Source organism: Nematolebias whitei, chromosome 13 (genome assembly GCF_014905685.2).
Source record: "Nematolebias whitei isolate Nwh7 chromosome 13, NemWhi1, whole genome shotgun sequence".
NCBI classification, from domain to species: domain Eukaryota; kingdom Metazoa; phylum Chordata; class Actinopteri; order Cyprinodontiformes; family Rivulidae; genus Nematolebias; species Nematolebias whitei.
The window spans coordinates 11,119,373-11,138,061 of NC_056510.1; the positions used below are offsets into that span (position 1 = coordinate 11,119,373).

Sequence of the window (18,689 nt, forward strand, 5' to 3'; positions counted from 1 at the left end):
ATATATATATAAAGACTATATAGTTAAACTTTACAATTATAGAAAACTATATAGTTTTCCTACTATAAAAATAATAACTATTCTACTGTAAAGAAGAAAAAAAAGAGAAATAAACTGAATTGGATTAGGAGCTTTTCAGACAAAGAGGCGTAAAAGATGCAGCTTCTTTTTTTTTAAACATTAAAATTAATTATAATTTTCTGGATTTTTTAGATTCTAAGAATGTTTGTTCTGGTTTAAGTCATTTTATTTACATGGGTTTAAATATTGGTGTTAGTTGATGGTAGGACCTGTGAAGAGATTTCCTTAGCTGGAACTGAAGGAACATTTTAAATGATGTACTGGCTTCGTGGCGAGGCTCCTGGGGGGTGGGGGCTTGCAGTAATGTTTTGATTCACTTTTTCATTGTGCTTTATTGCTTTTTGTTCATGGTTGCTGAGTGGGAAGTGTAGGCAATTATCAAAACTCTTGTGTTCAGGAGGTAACACACACTTCACCCTTCTCCATTCAAAACAAAATGTATCATCTGCAGAAATGGTCTAGTACTAGATTGTTTTCTTCTGCTTAGTATTTGTATCTAATATTTTAAATGCAGAATGTTCCCTTATTAACATGATATTAAACAGAATTGGAAGTGTGTTTCATTAAACCTCTGATTTGCCAATGTCATGTTATTGTAATGAAAATTTAATCTTACAACGTTTTGTTTTTTCTAGGACGTGGTCTGGGGATTGAACTCCTTGTTTACTGTAAGTTCAGCTTAATTTTACATTAAACATTATGGGTTTCTTTGGAGAATATGACTGATGTGATGTTTTCCTACAAATACTTAAATCCATCTTAACTTTAGATTTAAACTTGCCACCAAATGATAAACACTAAACAGGCCTTTGAAAGACCAACGAACGCACGCATCTATCTACGCATGATTTCCCCAGTGGTATAACACTCCAGTCATTCCCAAGAAAGGTATCTGGACAAGCACATTCAATAAATCACAAAAAAATCTTAAAGCTGCTCATTTTATGTAGGTTGCAGACAATCTTATCTGAAGATATGTTTACACAAGGTCTGTGTTAATTCCTTGTTAAAGCTGTAATGAGACAGTAATTTGCTTGGGGAGATCATGGTTCTTGTTATGATGAACAGCTTGATGTAATTGGGAGACTTAACCAAAATAATCAGATTGCACAACATGTGGAGGTGGCTTTGGATGTCTCTCAGTGCACGTCTTCTTATATAAACATTAGGGATGCACAATATTGAATTTTTGGCCAATATGTTAAAACATATTTGGCCGATAACCAATTCCAATACCAATATTTTTTTTCCTAGACCTACTTACAGAAGGACATAGCTTTCTATGCTCTGTAATTAAAATACATTATTCTGCATGGTCTTTGTCAATTTGGCCTGCTACTAAATGCAGATGCCAAAAGGGGGGCTGAAAATTATGTAACACTTCAACTTGGATTATGTTTAATGTCAATTTTATTCATGACATTTACTCTCTGTAACACAATGACAACACTTGAACAGTCATACAAAAACAGCACCTTATATATATATATATATATTATAAACAGTGCCTTTTATATCGCTGAGTTATTTTGATGAAATGGCAGATATCCGATATTTAATTTTATCGCTATTATCGGCCGATACTGATACCATGCTGATAATATTGTGCATCCCTAATAAATATATAACCATGCTATATTTCTCATTAAACATTAAGTAAATTATAAGATAATGAGATAAAACCAATGAAAAATATGATATTAAATATATTTAGAAATATATATTCATGAAGCAAGAATACAAAAAACACACTTTTGTGAATTTGTGTAAACATACAAAATCGCACTTAAACTAATGAAGCAAGCGTCAAGTAAACAGTTTAATAAAAAACCAATTGAATGCTACGTTTTCTACTAAATTTAGGCTTATATATCTTTCACTGACACTATTCTGATGATGTTTGCTCTTAACTTGAGGACAGCACTGTGTTTACAGCGATAATAGCGACACACACAGTCATGACCTAAATCTTCCCACTTAATCACTAAATAACTACTCAGGCCGTCCTCCCTTCATATCTCTCTAACAACGTGCTTGCCTCTCTTATTGTTGTGTGGCATCTCTAAGGCAACTGTGTAATTAAAGCGTTTTGTTTGTCGCAGTGATAGAAACCGGGGTGACATTGCACGCAGTAAATGGTGTTGAAGTGGGCTGTATTTCCCACAGCAGCTTTCCTTAATTAACGACGTTTGACACCAGATTGAGGAATAGAACTCTGAAAGTTTTCCTATAAAATGACAGAATATTGAAAGAATCTGGGGATGAATAGCAAAGTATTTATGTATTTCTCCATGGTTGTTTTGTGCTCTTTTTCTAATTACATGTTTCCTTCTTCCACCTCCTTTGCAGGACCTGTTGAACTTTGATGATCCGCTAAACATCGATGCAGCAGAACATCATCTGAGAGACAAGGTGAGGTACATTCAGGAGGATCATCAAAGTTATAGCAGCCACAAACAGTGACTATAGACTTTGACATGCTTATAATTCACATATCTTCTGCAATTAGTCCTTAAATTCCACGTAGTTCATTTAATCATATTAATATCCTGGCCACTGTCTATATCCTGCATGGAAATCTGTTTAAACCACATCACGCACTGCAGTTTCCAGTAATGCGCTGTGGGATCATCTTGCTTTATAGGTGGAGTAATGTCATAACAGAGAGTACTTTAGTCTGGTATAGTAGGCTGAGGCAACCTTTTTGGGAGCACAGCAGCTTGAACAGTGTACTTAAAAGCTGTAGTCACAAAAAAGGTAAAAAAAAAAAAAGGTACTTAGTCATATATAGATACTAAATTTAGCATAATTACAGTAGACAGTAGGGTCCACAAATCAGCACATAAAAGCAGATCTTTGAATCTTACATCCTTCACTACTGTCTCTTTAATGGTGTGTTGGTGTATTCTGAATGCTTTATTTAAAAGAGAAAATACTGTTTGAGGTTTAAGCATTTTTCAGTTTAATAAAATTCTCTGTCTTCCACTCTGCCAACGTACTATTAACCCTAAAAAACTATAAATAAGAAAATGTAAACTCTGTCATGTACAGAAATAATGAAAAGGAGTTATTAAAATAGATATATGAGGGGCTTGCATGTTTATTATACTGTACAGTTTTTAACATTCTATTGCAGACAGGAGTTAAAGTTATAGTCCAAAAGATAATAAGCTTCAAGTTCTTTCAGTCTACAAGTTTTGCTTATAAAACCATAAACTCCAAGCTATCACTAAAGTGGGTTGAATAAATATTAATAAAATACAAATTAGCTTTAGTCAGACTTTGTTTTTGTGTTATCATCAGGGACATTTATCTACATGGCCGTTGTATAATGATCAGGGGTGCACATAACTGGGACGCAGGTATGCATGCACAACAAAAATCAGGAATGCATAGTATCACCTGTGTTACCACACGCTTTTGTGTACTTGACCGTCAAGTTATGCTAATCGGGAGGATCAGGATATTTCTCAGTGGGCTGGTTTGATGTGTGGGCTGCAGGGCCGGCGCTCCCCCCCCCTTTTTTTTAAGACCTTTTAATTAACAACATTGAAACTCATAACACTGCTATCGCTGCACCTGGGCCGGCCTGCCTCCACCTAGGGCCAGCGGGTGGTGGCAGCATTTTTTGTTGTTGTTGCACGAATCGGATCCGCGGCGCAACCTGTCCATCAATCCAGTAGGCGTGTCAGCAACTGACCAATCAACAATCTCAATTTGTCCCAAAGGTAAACGTCCCTTACCTGCAGATATATGCATTGCAGCCCATCAGTTTTTTTTTATAGAACTTTATTAGCAACATAAAACAATGCAACAAGATAGACTCGTGAAGACTTCAGACTTGTGGTGGATGTCATAACTATATTTCACAAAATAGGGGGTTTTACACAATAATGAAAGAAAAAACAAAATACCAAGGACAAGGAGGTATGTACATCTGCAGCATCTGCATCATTTACCATGCAGGAAACTGAAGCAGAGGAGAGTGGGAGTGATGCTGAGGAGGACAGCGAGGAAAGTGGCACTTATTAAGACAAAGCTGCATATGGAGTGAGAACCAAACACCATCTCCTGGTACTCACCTGAGAAGCCCACTAAAAAGTTATCTGCACCCCTGATAATGATATATCTTGCTTTCAATAATTACTTACCCACACTTGTCATTAGTCCTTGAAATAAGCAACAATCTCACCAGCAGGTTGTGTTTGCTGCTGATGGCTCACAAACTTAAATGAGTCCCATTTATTTACTGGTAATGCCTTTTTTAACTTCAGTCAGGTCTTGCTAAGCACTTTGCAGTGTTTTTTATTCACACACACTCATTAACTACTTTCTAGTATATATTTGCACTCCACATCTGCAATGACAGTTTGTTTTCTATTAAACACCAATAACCAGATCAGAGAGTAGAAGAGCAATGCTTTGCCCCATGAATTCTTTAGCATCCTGCAGGGCTGGGAATTAAAAGATGAGCACCTCGTCACCGAGATAAACCCACTTCATTTCTGCAAACACTTTACAATAATATCAATGTATTTTCCATTGTACTTGTAGCCTACTAATATGAGGGATCTTATTGAGTCTTAAACTTGGCTTCAGAAGAAAAACACAACATTTTATATGATGTGCATATTAAAATGACAACAACTGGATTGTGTAGCAAGCAAATAATCCAATTTTTACAACATAATGTTGAAAAATAAAACAAAATTAGGCATTGCAATAGCCCTGGTCAGAGTACTGTTCAACTGAAATAATAATAATATGATGGTATTTGTTTAAACAATCCTCAGTGTCTGATTTGAGGGAAAGATTAGGTAATACAGATGAAACAATCTCAAGTTATTAGTGATAAGTGATGTGCTTCTTCAAGATATTTGAGTGTTTGGTTATTCAGTATTTTATTACTACTTCTGTGTTCGTGTCTCTTTTTTTTCTTCCTGAAGTTGTATTTAGCTTAATTTCAGACTAATATTTGCCAAGACTCATTTTCTACATTAAACTTGAAACTTGTGTAATTTATTATCTAATCATTGTTTACTCACCTGCACAGTTATTGTTAATCCAATGTACATGCAAAGAGTTCAATGTCATCTTTCATTTTCATACTTACCTCTACATTTATCAGTAATATTTTTTTACATGTGCTACTGTGAAATCATTACATTTTCCTCACCACGAGAGCAAGTAAATATATTCACCCTGGTCACAATTCAGTTATAAACTCCCAGGACACCACAGGTTACTGACATCACTCTAGCTGAACAGTTAATGGCACTGGACAGCGGAGCAGGTTGTTCCAGCAGGAGGTTCAGAAGTGGCCTGCTGATGACTTCAGTACAATCTGCAGTGGAGCGGAGAGCATCAGATCAGCCACCAAACATGTGCTGCAGTGTCCTGCCTCATGCTGTGCAATGTCACCACATAACTTCGAATTACATCACTGTTCTCTGCAACGTTGCTGCTAGCAGAAGGGCGATGATTAGGCTGACAAAATGTAATTTCTATCTTTTATGGCATGATGTAAAACCCTAAACCTTGGGCACAAATTTGTGGAATTCACATCTTCACCCCAAAAAATTTAAGTATTTAAAGTTGAAACAAATACAAACCACTCTAATAGTGGTAAGCGCTAAATACTTTTATTTTCAGTAACTTTTACTTCTTCGTCACCGTTCTGTTGTACTTTTCTAAAGTCACAACTAAAAACAAAGTTGTTCAAGCGCGACCCTCTCCTGCTGAATCACAGCGTGCCATAATCAACTTCAACAGCGAGAGGATGGAGGTGTGGGAGGGTGTGTGCTAGCTCACAGGCATGCTTATGTATTGTAGATGTGTTAGCTAGCGTGTGTTGAGGCTTTTAAAGTGGTTCTACTCCTGTAGCTGCTCTCTGAATACATTAGCTGGTTAAAGTGGCTGAAAGGAAGCATTCTCATGGGGTGAATATAGCGCACTGTTTGTTGGGGATTGTAGATTTGTTCTGTTGTGCTTATTTTGAGTTTGAGGGAGTTTTCATGGACGTACATGCAGGTGTCTGCGGAACAAACAGTTTAAAGATTACTATAAATGTTTTCCTAGAAGAGAAGAGGAATGTACTACATTTCCATTTTCATATTTATTTATTCTAAGCAAAAACGGCATGAACGGTTTTGTACTTTCTGAGCAACGGATGTGCCGCATAAAATACCTGACATCACCTCATGCGGCAAATCATCATGTTCAATCTTGTAAATCCCTCAGTATCTTTCAATTGGACGCTTTATGGGGAAAGCTGATTAATAATCTTTAAAATGATCGCACCCTCTGACGTGTGAAGTACTTAGCAGAGACATTTATTCTGTAAATATAATTGCCTGCCTCTTTAAAAGATGTTAGAAAGACCGTATTGCCATTTGGAATCAGTATGTATGTATGTATGTTTTAACAGCCTTTTCATTGCTGGAGAGTTACCTTCTGTCTGACATGATGATAATAAAGTATTTCCAGTGTAGTTGCAGTATTTTAATACACTCAGAGGAATGAAAAAGTTACAACCCACAAACAAAACTGCAAAACCCCTTAAGCATTGTGTAAAAATCACAATTAGATGTATTTTGGTGATATTACACCATTAAAAAAAAAATTTCACACACAAACGTATATATCGTTAGCTTTTGTAGGGCTGGTTCAGCTTACAACAAGAAATCAAGTGATCCTTGTTTGCCTGAGACAAAGCAAGACATCCTTTGTTGTAAGTTTATCATTCATTCATTCAATAAATGGAAGAAATGAAATAAAACGAAACAAAAACAGCTACGTTATAAAGCAAAACAAGAACATCATCTTGAGTGTTTCCAGTTGAAAGCAAGTCATTTCTCACTAATATCTGCATCAATAGCCTCTACTTCTTTTTCCCCTTTAAAAACAGCTATGTCTTCTAACACACCCAGTAGTCATCTTTTTGTAGTAAAATAAGTGCAGTCAATGTGTAAAAGTTGAACAAAAGAGCTTGACTTGCCATCACAATCGTACATACAATCCAAAGCAGGAGCAGTGAAGAAGTCAATTTAAATAATAGTTTTCTTTGCTAGCGATCTTGCATTAACAAAGTCCATCTTTTTTGGAGTCAGGCGTCAAGCTGTCATTTCAAACCCAAACCTGAAACCCGGCCCAGACCGACCCGGATTAGGGCCGGTCCGGGCTGTTTTAAAGTAATTTATGTGTTATGTGCGGGTCGGGGCGGTCTTGGGCTTTGATGTGGTTTTACGAATCATACAGCACAAATAAAACAAAAGAATGCACAATGTAAAATTGTGTTAATCTACTTGTAGAGGAGGAGGCAGTAAGCTTATATGTTGAGAAGATGAAGAAATAAAGAACAGTGCAGCAGTTAGACTGTGGAAGAGATTGCTGGTGCATTTCGTAATAATTGTGCACGTGGGCTCAGGCTTCCGCTAGAAAACTAAATGCACAATATAAAATTGTGTTAATCTACTTGTTGAGGAGGAGGCAGGTCGGTCCGACCGGCCGGTTTTAAGAGGCTTAAAAAAGTTGCGGGGGGTGGGGTGTTTCTGCCCTCTAATCACAGTAATCTGTTGGGTCCGGGTAGGGCTTGGAAAAAAAAAGTACGGGCTTGGTCCGGTCCGGGCCGGATTTATTAGGCCCGAATGCAACTCTAGTCAGTTGTGACACTGACAACTGTGCATGATTCAGCAGTTGTAAGATCTTAAAGTTTATACCACCTGAGCGAAGACGCAGTAAAGGCTGGCAAGTGATAAGAGTTTGCATGCCTATGAGTACCAGCCAGGTGTAGACAAGTTCCAAGAAACAGTAGCAAACAAAGTTAATTAGTTGCCACCATTGTTGTTTCAGGGCAAACCGAGTATAGGTGGCTATCTAACACTCATTGAGGCTTATGTGTGTGGTGTGTTCTACCATTGCCTGGCTGGGGTGCCTCTCTGATCTCTAACTACACATTACCTTTTTAATGTGGGTTGCCGCTGCCTGAAACAGACTCTAGTTCAGACTCAGATACCCACAGAGCACCTCCTGACTACCTCCATCTTGAAGAGTAAGGTTCCGAAGTCCTGCTCCGAGTGCTCGAGAGTACATAGAACATCGAGGGTCAGAGTGAGGGACAGTATGTTAGTGACTTCCAGTCCCAACTCAAACCTCAGAACTTGGTCTCTTCTGCGTCTTGGCATTTTCCCAAGAATAATATCCGCATGATCATATTTACTAATGCTATGCTACATGCACAAAGCTGTAGGCAATACACAGCATGTCCATCATGTCAGAACAACAGTTTTCATGACGTCACTTAATGGGCTCTATGTGTAGATGAGCTACAATAAAACAGCAGTTTTGTTTTCACTAAATATAAAACACCAACAGTAGATTTACAGATGATTGCCAATATAAATGCGGTATCATCAGCATATAAATTGAGTATAAAGTTTGTGAATTTAAACTCCCTGATTCCTTTGTTTTTCACATTCATATGAATAATTTCTATTAGCACCATCTTCCATGCATTCATAACATATTATATACATAAATACTCAGCTACTATTAATTGTTTTTTTCATAAAAACCGAAAAAGTTAAGTTATGCAATGGTCATACTCCTACAATGTGTCTTTAAGCTCAGTAAAAGCTGAAGTCTGAGCAGTGTATTAGCAGTGTAAGGGATGCATTGAACACAAGTGTCAGAGTTTTTAGAGCAGTTAAGGAGCAACAGCAAAACATTTCTTCCTCCTTTTTGTGTTCCATTTCCCGGAAGGCAGCAGCCAACAAACCTCTGTTAATAAAGATAGGTGAATTTAAAAGAAGAAAAAGAAAACCAAGTAACTATTCCATGGATATAGTCTGCACTACATCAAGAATAAGGACCTATTAAAAAGCCAACTGCAGGAAACCACAAGAAATTGCCACAGTTACTATTTATTCCTTATTTCCTCTGTGCTCAAAAAAATCTCCCACAAGCACTTATTCGTTTTTTAAAACAAGCTCGTGTCTTCTTTTTTAAAATAAGTACATCAGCAGGAAGAGTTTTTACAGTCACCATCACCTGTATCTGAATCCCTGTGGTTTTCCTTCATCTTCACTGTCTGTCTGATTCTAAACAAGTTTAATTGCCCATACAGTGCTGCACTCACCCAAACTCACAGGAGGGAAAGTACCTTCACCAGTATAGCCCTATGGAGTAGTTTCCATTTTTTCTGTCGGCATGAGTCATTTTATGTAGTTGTCTACTCTTTGCATCACAAGAAGGCACCAAACAAAGTCGGCATTAGCTCAAGAAATATTGCATATTTCTTACTGACTGACATACTTGTGGGTAAAAATAATAAACACATAACCTTGTAGCTTTTACTTAACTGTTATTGTCAGTATAAAGATTTTAGCACCAGGTTGATATCAAAAATAAAGCAAGTCATTCTCATTCCTACATAAACACGAACTGCATATTTTTAATCAAATGTTAATGCTCTATTGTTTTTTGCTTTCCATACTGAAATACAGAGAAGCAGATGGTTTAGGAGTATCATAGTGTTGTATGCAAAGTACTGCATACATAACAAGGACTGTGAGGGCTTTTAGACATGTCATTTTAGCATCTGTTTACTTTCCAAAGTCACAGAATGACACCTTGGAGAGTCTCAGACTGGCTAAACTCCACAGTTCATGTACACCACAGTTCCCTGCTGCATGATAAATTCTGTGCATCTCACACTAATTGCATTGATCATTTGTTGAGACCACCTGTCTTTGTGTCTCTGAGGCCCACTCCACCACTTTCCTCAGGTGACTCTAGTGGCTTAGCCTCTTTGGTCAATAGTCATTCATGTCGAGTACACACACCACACACAGACTCACACTCCACTTATTGCATCCTGTCTGGAGCTTGGTTCCCTTTATCAACTTTCTGTCAACAAACAGTGATCACCGTGGGGCTGTAGGCTCTCATTAGAGCAGACCGAGTATATTGTTATTCTCAGTGTGTAAACAGAAACGATGCACACTGATTTACAAATCTAGTCTTTTTAACATTACGCCACTTTGTGACACAATCACAGTCAATGTGCAGCAGATCAACCTGACCTGTATTAACAGCTTGTTTTCAAAGAGCAAGCTGATCATGAGAATAGACTGAAATGGAAGCTGATGCATACTGTACCGTTTTTATGAATATTATTTAATGAATATATTTTTTAACTTAATTTATAATTTACCTTCATTTATTGGAGCACAGCAAGGATTTAGTTGTATTTGGAGATGTTTAGGTGTAATAATGTTGTTAAATATGGTTCTCAAGCTGGTCTTTTGATAAACTGCGCACTGTTGGGAAACTAGCTGGTGACTCATAATTAGGCCTGTCATGATAACAAATTTTGCTGGGCGATTAATTGTCTCAGAAATTATTGCAATAAATGATAATATTGTTTGAAATTTGGCAATAATTAGTAATTATTGTCAAATTTAAGAAGTAATGTTTTTCTATCTTATCCTATCTGAATTTGTTTTGCATGTAGTACCTTTTTTAAGACTGTTTGAACCGAAGGATGGATACCGAGGGAGTGAGTAGCGTGACTCTAAGAAAAATGGGAGGGAGGTGCTTAAGACAGAGGTTTTTTTTCCCGAGGTCGGCCTGTTAGCTTAGCTTGTAGCTTAGCTGCTTTTAACGATCCAAAACATGATTGTGGACGGTTAAAACAGATTTTAAAGAGAAAAAAGAAAGGAGGGAGGGGAGGTCAGTGAAGAGCAACGGAGTTGAGCTGTGTCTTCAGTAGAAAGAGAGAGATACGAAGAAACGATAAAGCCGATAAATGACAATGAGGTCATTAATTTTCAGTTATCATGCGATTAATTGATTTATTGTTTATCGCGACAGGCCTACTCATAATTGCAATAAAATACGTGAATTTTCATCTTCAGTAAAAACTACAAACTACAAAACTTGTAAAAACTACACTCTAGGCTGCAGACATTATTTTGTTGCCCACCTCCACTGACATCACAACACCCTCAGCTCACTTTCAGGTTCAAGTTCGTCAAGTTTATTGTCATTTGCTTCACATGTGGTACATGAGGTGGAACAAAATTATGTATTCAGGGTCCCAGTTACACCCAACAATAGTAAAAATATAAAGCATAAAAAGATATAGTATACAAGGATCTAAGATATACGCAAAACAATAATCCTGTAAAATAATACAGTATGTTAAACAGCAGCCTGAACATGAGTCTGTTGTGAGCAGATGGGTATGAATACAGCAGTTTAAAGGTAAGAAATCAGCAGCGTGGATAATCAGCAGCACAGATAAAGTCACATATCACCAATTAAAGTGGCATTACAGTGATTATTATTGTTAGGGATTCATGAGTCTTAACAGCCTCAGGGTAGAAGCTGTTCCTCAGTCTTGTGGTTCTACACTTAATGCTCCACAACCTCCTGCCTGAGGGGAGCGGGACAAAAAGTGAGTGTGCTGGGTGAGCATGACTTCGGTTGTGACTTGGTGCTATATAAATAAAGTGAATGGAAATAAATCGACTCAACAGAGCTGCGTAGATCTGCGGCTCACTCAAATAAGTTGAGAACCACCCAAAAGATGCCACGCATCCTGGAGACATTCAGTAGGGTTCCTTATGAATGCCTTAGGAAGGTTTAATGTGTTTGTGAAAGAAATGAGACTTAGATTATAAAGACTTGGCAGCAAACTTCAGGCAGTGGGTCTTCAGGTATTGCTATTCAGGTCATTTTTCTGCAGTGGTGAACACGAATGCCTCTATTTGATTGTCTAAAAAGAACTCTTAACGTATCAATGGTCCACTTTCCTTAACGTTCCCTTTTTGGCACCTTTAAGAATTACTGGTACTAACATTTGATACTTGAGTTTTAGTTTGTTTATTGGGTTTTTATCTGCAGCTTTTATCTCTGCTCTGTGTGGCACAGATGATTTCTGAAAACTACTGGGGCTGTCTACGCTTCAGTAAATGGATTTTCACACAAAACAAATGAATGAAATCACAGACGTCGGTCGTAAACTGACTGAGACAAAAACATTTAAGCCAAACCTACATGAACAGCTTTCTAAGCTGGTGGTAGTTTGAAAAGCAAAATGAAATGTATATTGGATCATAATTAAAATGTGGGAGAGATGAATAGTTTATTTATTTCCCTACTCTGAATGTTATTCAGTTGGATTAAGGATAAAATGTGTTTTTTTTTTTTGTTTGTTTTACTGTGCACATATCTGTTAGTTTTGTCATGTTACACCTTATTTCACATAGTGCCATGTATTCAAGTTGCATTAGAGGAAGCAACAATAAAAACATAGTTAACTTTCTGCACACACAAAAAAGCATTATTTCATTTTAGAATGAAAAGATGACATCTGGCAAACATCAAATTTTTTTAACCCACCAGGCACGACTGAGTAAAAACTCTGGTTTCATAGGAGCTTCACACTCTGTCAGTGTAGGAAAAGTTACACCTAATGAGATTTGACAGAATTGGACATAAACTATCTGATTTCCTGCTCTGGCATGACAAGTCTCCATCTGCTGTATTCTTCACAATGTAAACTTACGCCAAAAAGTGTTTGGATAGTGGAACAGCCTTAGGTCTGAGTAGATTTCAGTTATTCTCCTCCTGACCTAAATCCTCCTGCTCTGCACCTTTTAGACTGCTGTACATGACTGCAGTGAAATAAATGTCTGCTACATTTCTTTTGTTTCTTAAATAAGTAGAACATTAGTATTTAATAAAGAAACTGACCTAAAACAGCATATTGACACAAACAGATACATTTAAAGGGACTTAACGTTTATTGGCTACTTGCTGTTATTGCTGTTCCAGTTGTGCAACTATTTGCTGTATTTATTTTTCTTTATTATAAACTGTTGTTTTATTATAGATAGAGCTGTTTTATGCTTTATGTGTTATTTATACACAGATGTGTAACGTAGGCCTGTCGCGATAACACATTTTGCTGGGCGATTAATTGTCTCAGAAATTATTGCGATAAACTATATTATTGTTTGAAATTTGACAATAATTAGTACTTATTGTCAAATTTAAGAGGAAATGTTTAATTTAATTTGCGTGTAGTACCTTTTTTCAACCACCGGCTGGCAGTATAAGACTGAATTGAAGTATGGATAGTAAGAGATCGAGCAGCGTGTCTGTTTAAGAAAAATGGGAGGGAGGCCCCTTGATGTTTCATGGGCTGTCTCTCTTCGGTTCTCAAAATGGCGGACGTTCGGTGTGGTTTGAGCGCTTTTGCATTTTCACACAAAGTTTTTAATAAAAAAATAGTAAACAAGTTCTAAGCTTCTTTTTGCAGAGAAAAACTTTACACGAAGGCACGGGTTTCAACTGTGAATACTGGAGCTTCGACCATGCAGAGGTTTTTTTTTTCCCTCACGAGGTTGACCTGTTAGCTTAGCTTGTAGCTTAGCTTCTCAGCTTAGTAGTAGAAAGAGAGAGACGCGATGAAACGATAAAGCCAATAAATGAAAATGAGGTTGATAATTTTCATTTATCATGCGATTAATTGATTTATTGTTTATTGCGACAGGCCTAGTATAATGTGTAGTTTATAAATCTGTACTTCTTTACTTCATCCACTACTCAAAACTGGTAGTGGCTGGAATAAATAAAAATAGCTTCTTCTTTTTTTTTTTTTTTTTTTAATTATTTTATTTTTTTGAAGGAATGCATATTTCCTTCCACCTTGCATGCGGAAGCTTTAAACAAATATCTTGTGTGATTTGTTAGCCCTTGAATTGTGTGTTGTGGAAGTAGCCGAGAGTCCTCCCTAACACGTTTTTTACTTCAGTATTTGTAAAACTGAGTAATTTAGCCAGTTTTGTGTTGCTAAAATGTGATTAGCTGTGTCAGCCATATTGAATCAGGTTGGTTCCATAAGTTAATCAGTTGTAGCGGTGCAACCAGCAGTGTTTAATTTGAGCCGGCTCCTGCCGTAACAAGATCCGGGAACTCTCTTATTTTGACAGGGCGCCTTCTGGCAAATGTTTGCTTGGATCTGGCAACTTTCAGTCTTACTAATAATAAAGTTATGAACAAATATGACTGCCTTGTCGTTTGGGGAGCCATGCTTGAACCGTGTTGCTCCCATCTGCTGCCGAGACGATAAATAAATAACTCCCGACACCTCCGCTGCTGTTTTTATGACGCTCTGGAAGCTTGTTGTCACTGGTTGCCAGGGCTTAGTTTGTAAACCAATCGATGCCGAACCTGACGAGTTGTTTAATGACATAAAATATATTTTGTTAGCAAAGAATAGAGTCCTAACATTTATTAAACATTACTTCTGTATTTACAAAATCAAAAGTATAAAAATTGTGCTTTGACAAGCTAAAAAACTAAAAAAAATAATTAAAGCTAAAGAGGAAAAGAGGGGGCAGGTAGTGGTCTCGCTTTGAGTTTATATTCTTTGTTGCACGCGTGCTGTGAGTGACTACTTTCTGAGAGGTTCAGTTTTTTTTAAACACTGTCAATTTGTGCCAAGTCATTTTGGGGCTCTGTTTTAAAAAAATATCTATCCTCTGGCTCATGAGGTATTTTGTGCAACCTGTACAGTGTGTCCCCCTCGCTCATACAGTGACTGCTGGTACCGGCTCCCTGCGACCCCAAAAGGAAAAACAGGTAAAGAAAATGGACGAACGAACAAAGCAGCACAGACACAGTAAAATACTTTGCAGTAGAGTTGATTAATGTTTTGGCAGACTGTTAACTATGGCCATCCTGTGGCTTTTTGTCGTACAATTTACACATTTTTGTAAAGCAACCATTTATATCCGTAAAGTTTAATTTGCCTCCCAGTGCCTGTGATGACAATCCATATTTAAGTACCTGTACAGATCACTGGAGGAGAAGAGTCCTAATTGCTTTCTGTTAGTGAAAAAGTGCCAAGAAAAGCAAACTTATAAAGTTTTTAATCAATTGCTTTGTTTTCTTGGAATATTCGGTTCAATAAATGTCAGAGTAATTTGCAGCCTCAGCCAGTTTTCTGCTGCAGCGGAGGATCTGGGATCAAAGTAAATATGAATTTATTGTCTGTGATGACGTTTATGGGCTTGTTTCGCTGATCCTAGAATTAATCACCTTTGCTTTAAACCTTGATAGATCTTTGTTTTAACCTGTTAAGAAATGTTTTTGTTTGAATATTCTAATCAGTGTTGGGCATCCTGATGGGGCACTCACACACAGTTTCTGAGTGTCTTGTTGTGATGGCTCATCCCGTGAGCTTCATGTGAGAAGGCCCAATTATGTCAAGCGCTTCAGCTTTGACATTTTCGCTTTCTCTCTGGTGGTGTCAGCGCATCCAGCCTTCTATTTCAGAGGCAAAATAAAAATGGTTGCTGAATGTCATGCTTTGTGCATTAGTTTTTAAATTTTGTCTTTTTTTTTTCTTTTTCAAAAATACTTTTTTCAGTTTTTCCCTCTTAAAATAGCTCTTCCCTCTGCATCCATATATCTCCTCTTTGTCTTTTTCCCAGCAGCTTCACATCCTTCTACCAATATGCCCAGTGTCCCTCCTCTGGACATGTCCAAACCATCTCAGTCTGGTCTATAACTCAGTTGTTCAACCTGTGCTGTACCTCTGGTGATCTCATTCCTAATCGTATCCATCCTTGTCACTCCTAAGGAGAACCTCAACATCTTCATTTCTACCACTTCTTTTCTTTTTCAAAACTAAAGGTTTAAAAATACTTACAAGCAAAAGTTGATTTTATGATTTGTTGCAGACAGACAGCCAGGTTGGTCTTCTATTGCAAATGGCAGTTCCGCTGAGACAAACTGTGTTTTGGCAGAACTCTTCTTTCTTTTTTTTTTTTTAAACAAATGTGAAAAAGTTAACTCAGTGCTTTGACTTTGTCACTGCTGGATATAAAGTTGACTTTGTGTTTGATGTCTGTCAGTGCACTGATCATATCTACGTTTGAAATGTAATAGCTTCAACTTTAATAATGTCCTGCATGTCAGTTCAAGCCTGTTTAATCAGGTCAATCATAATGAAAGATGCAATCAGGACTGCATTTAAAGCACCACGTAGTGAATTATGTGACATTATTGTCGTCGTTGCCATAATCATTTTTATTATGCTTATTATTATTTTTATTATTATTAACATTATTGCTTTTTTATGTTTATTATTATTATTATTATTATTATTATTATTATTATTCAAGCTTTTTTATTATACTGTTGCAATTGTCAGACCTTTTATAAACACAAAATATAGACTTTAGTAAACATTTAAAATTGCTAAAAAATTCCAACTACCGGTAATATTTATTTTCAGGATTTATTTTCATTTGGCTAAAAGAAGAGAAACATGCCCTTTAAATATTCTAACTAGAGGCTTAAAATAAAACTTTACACTAGATTTTAGAGGTGGAATGTTGTAGTAATTTCTAGGTTTGTTATTTTCAAGAATAGCTGTATCAGTACTTATTAAGCCAGTGACTTTTAGGCTTCTAGTGCAGCTGAACTGGAAATGATTCTTCATCAAATCAGCTGATTTTAATGTCACTCATGCATTTATGTACAGTTGTATGTCACATAGTGAAGATCTGAAGTAGCTGATTAACTTGGAGACACTGATTCTGCACCAAACCCTGTCACTGCATTCAGGGCCGCACTTCCACTAAAAACTATAGAGAAGTGATCGCTTAGCTAAAATATAACAAATCCATGGTCCCTCCATGGATTTAACATCTGTCAGAGCAGCTGGAGTTTTTGTCCCTGGCAAGATTTCAACTTTTACTTCCATGTTTCCTGACAAGCATACATGTAAAAAAAAAAAAAAAACCCTGTATGTTGTTTCCCCTCTCCTTCATGTTTTTACTCACGTTCCCAGTTTCTCGCTCGTGGCCCAGTGACCTCACAGAAGAAGCCATAGCCATGAGTGTCTTTGCGACTGACTGACTACTGGACATTAGTGCATTTATGTCAGTGCTGCACAGTTGTAAATTAAATTTTGTATTTGGCAAACAGCACAGGATGGTGACACAGCAGGGATTAATGTTCTGAACCCCGAACGTGATGGATGAGTAAATGGAGATGACGAAAATGAAACATGGATAGATGAGAGAGTTGAGTGGGGGTTGTGGGCTAATGGTCAGTACAGTTGCACGTTTGGGTATACAGTTACATTTACACTAATTTAGCTACAAGTAAATAAAGTTTTCAGACGTTCTTCTTTCATTTTAAAACTTAATCAAATGCTTAAACATTGACGGCTCATTGAGCTTCCTGAAACCCAACTAATTCCTGGAATAATACTTAAAGTCCATGACAAGCAAAAAAGAAGGTGCTGTGCATAAAGGCATAATTAAACTGATTCAGACCCCCCCCCCCTTTAAATGATATAAAAATCAGGTAAAAAAGAACAGATATGTTCACTTGAGAAGACATTACTGCTTCGCTGACAAAGACACAGTGGGAATATGAGAAATGCAATATATGTTTTTTGAGACTTTGGTTTGAGCATCATATTTTGTTCTCACAACATCTCTGCAGGCACAAACTGCAGACAGAGCGGTACGAGTAAAGGAAGGATTGCTGTGACACATAACAGATGGTTCAATCCTGAACATGTCTATATGATGGAGGAACTCTGTACCCCAACAGGAAACTGTTAACTGGGAGTTGGCATTCATAATTCAGAAAATATCTGGTTTATTTGGGTTGAATATTTGGTTGTTGTTGTTGCCACTGCATAATTTTTTGTCAACAAATCTGTCTTAAAGTAATTTGGTTATTACTTAAAACATAAAACTCTCTTTTTGGTAGTGTGCCACTGCAAGTAATGTGAAAAAACAAGTGAGTTTATTATTATTGCAGTTTCACTGAGTTCTGAGTTTTTGTAACCAGCAAGCAGTGCGGTCACATTTTGTATGTCCAGATTTTGTAAATCACAGCCTCAGTTTTTGTGCATGGCTTGTGAAACTGTCTTGTAGGAAGTGCACAATATTTCATTGCCTACCTTGGCTACGTTGCACTCACCTCAGCTCGCGTTGTTTCCTTCTTGGAAGCCACCCCCACATTTTATTGTATATTTTTTAAATTTCCAGGCTTGAACCAGTTGTTTTTAATAATACTTTATAAACAGCGTGATTCTTAGATCTGGCCATTCAAAGCCATAGCAGGAGTGGTGGCGTAGAGGTTAGAGAAAGCGACCCTCTGATCAGAATATCACCAGTTTGAATCCCTGGACTGACAACAAAAATTTGTGTGGGAGAGGTGAAGCACCCACACCTGCCTCCACCCCTCGTTTGCCCCACTCTGGGCTCCAACTCTTGCAGCAGTTTCTATAATTTTTGAAGTGTTCCACCCAAATCACTTTGCTAACCTTTTGTGTTTGTATTGTGTAAGGATGGATGGATGGATGGGTGGGCGGTTAGGTAGGTAGGCAGATAGATGGATATTAGATGGATAGATATTAGATAGAGATAGATGGATAGATAGATGGATATTAGATAGATAGATATTGGATGATAGATAGATATTGGATGGATATTAGATAGATAGATAGATAGATAGATAGATAGATAGATAGATAGATAGATAGATAGATAGATAGATAGATAGATAGA

General features: G+C 37.2%; 1 protein-coding gene across 1 annotated transcript in view; it reads left to right on the forward strand.

Moving 5' to 3' along the window:
• Positions 1–18,689, forward strand: part of ube2f (ubiquitin-conjugating enzyme E2F (putative)) — a 47,997-nt gene that overhangs the window by 25,928 nt on the left and 3,380 nt on the right. Inside the window, exons 8-9 of the mRNA XM_037686327.1 lie at positions 717–749; positions 2,431–2,493. Coding sequence (XP_037542255.1) covers positions 717–749; positions 2,431–2,493 — 96 coding nt within the window. The remainder of the gene's footprint in view (positions 1–716; positions 750–2,430; positions 2,494–18,689) is intronic.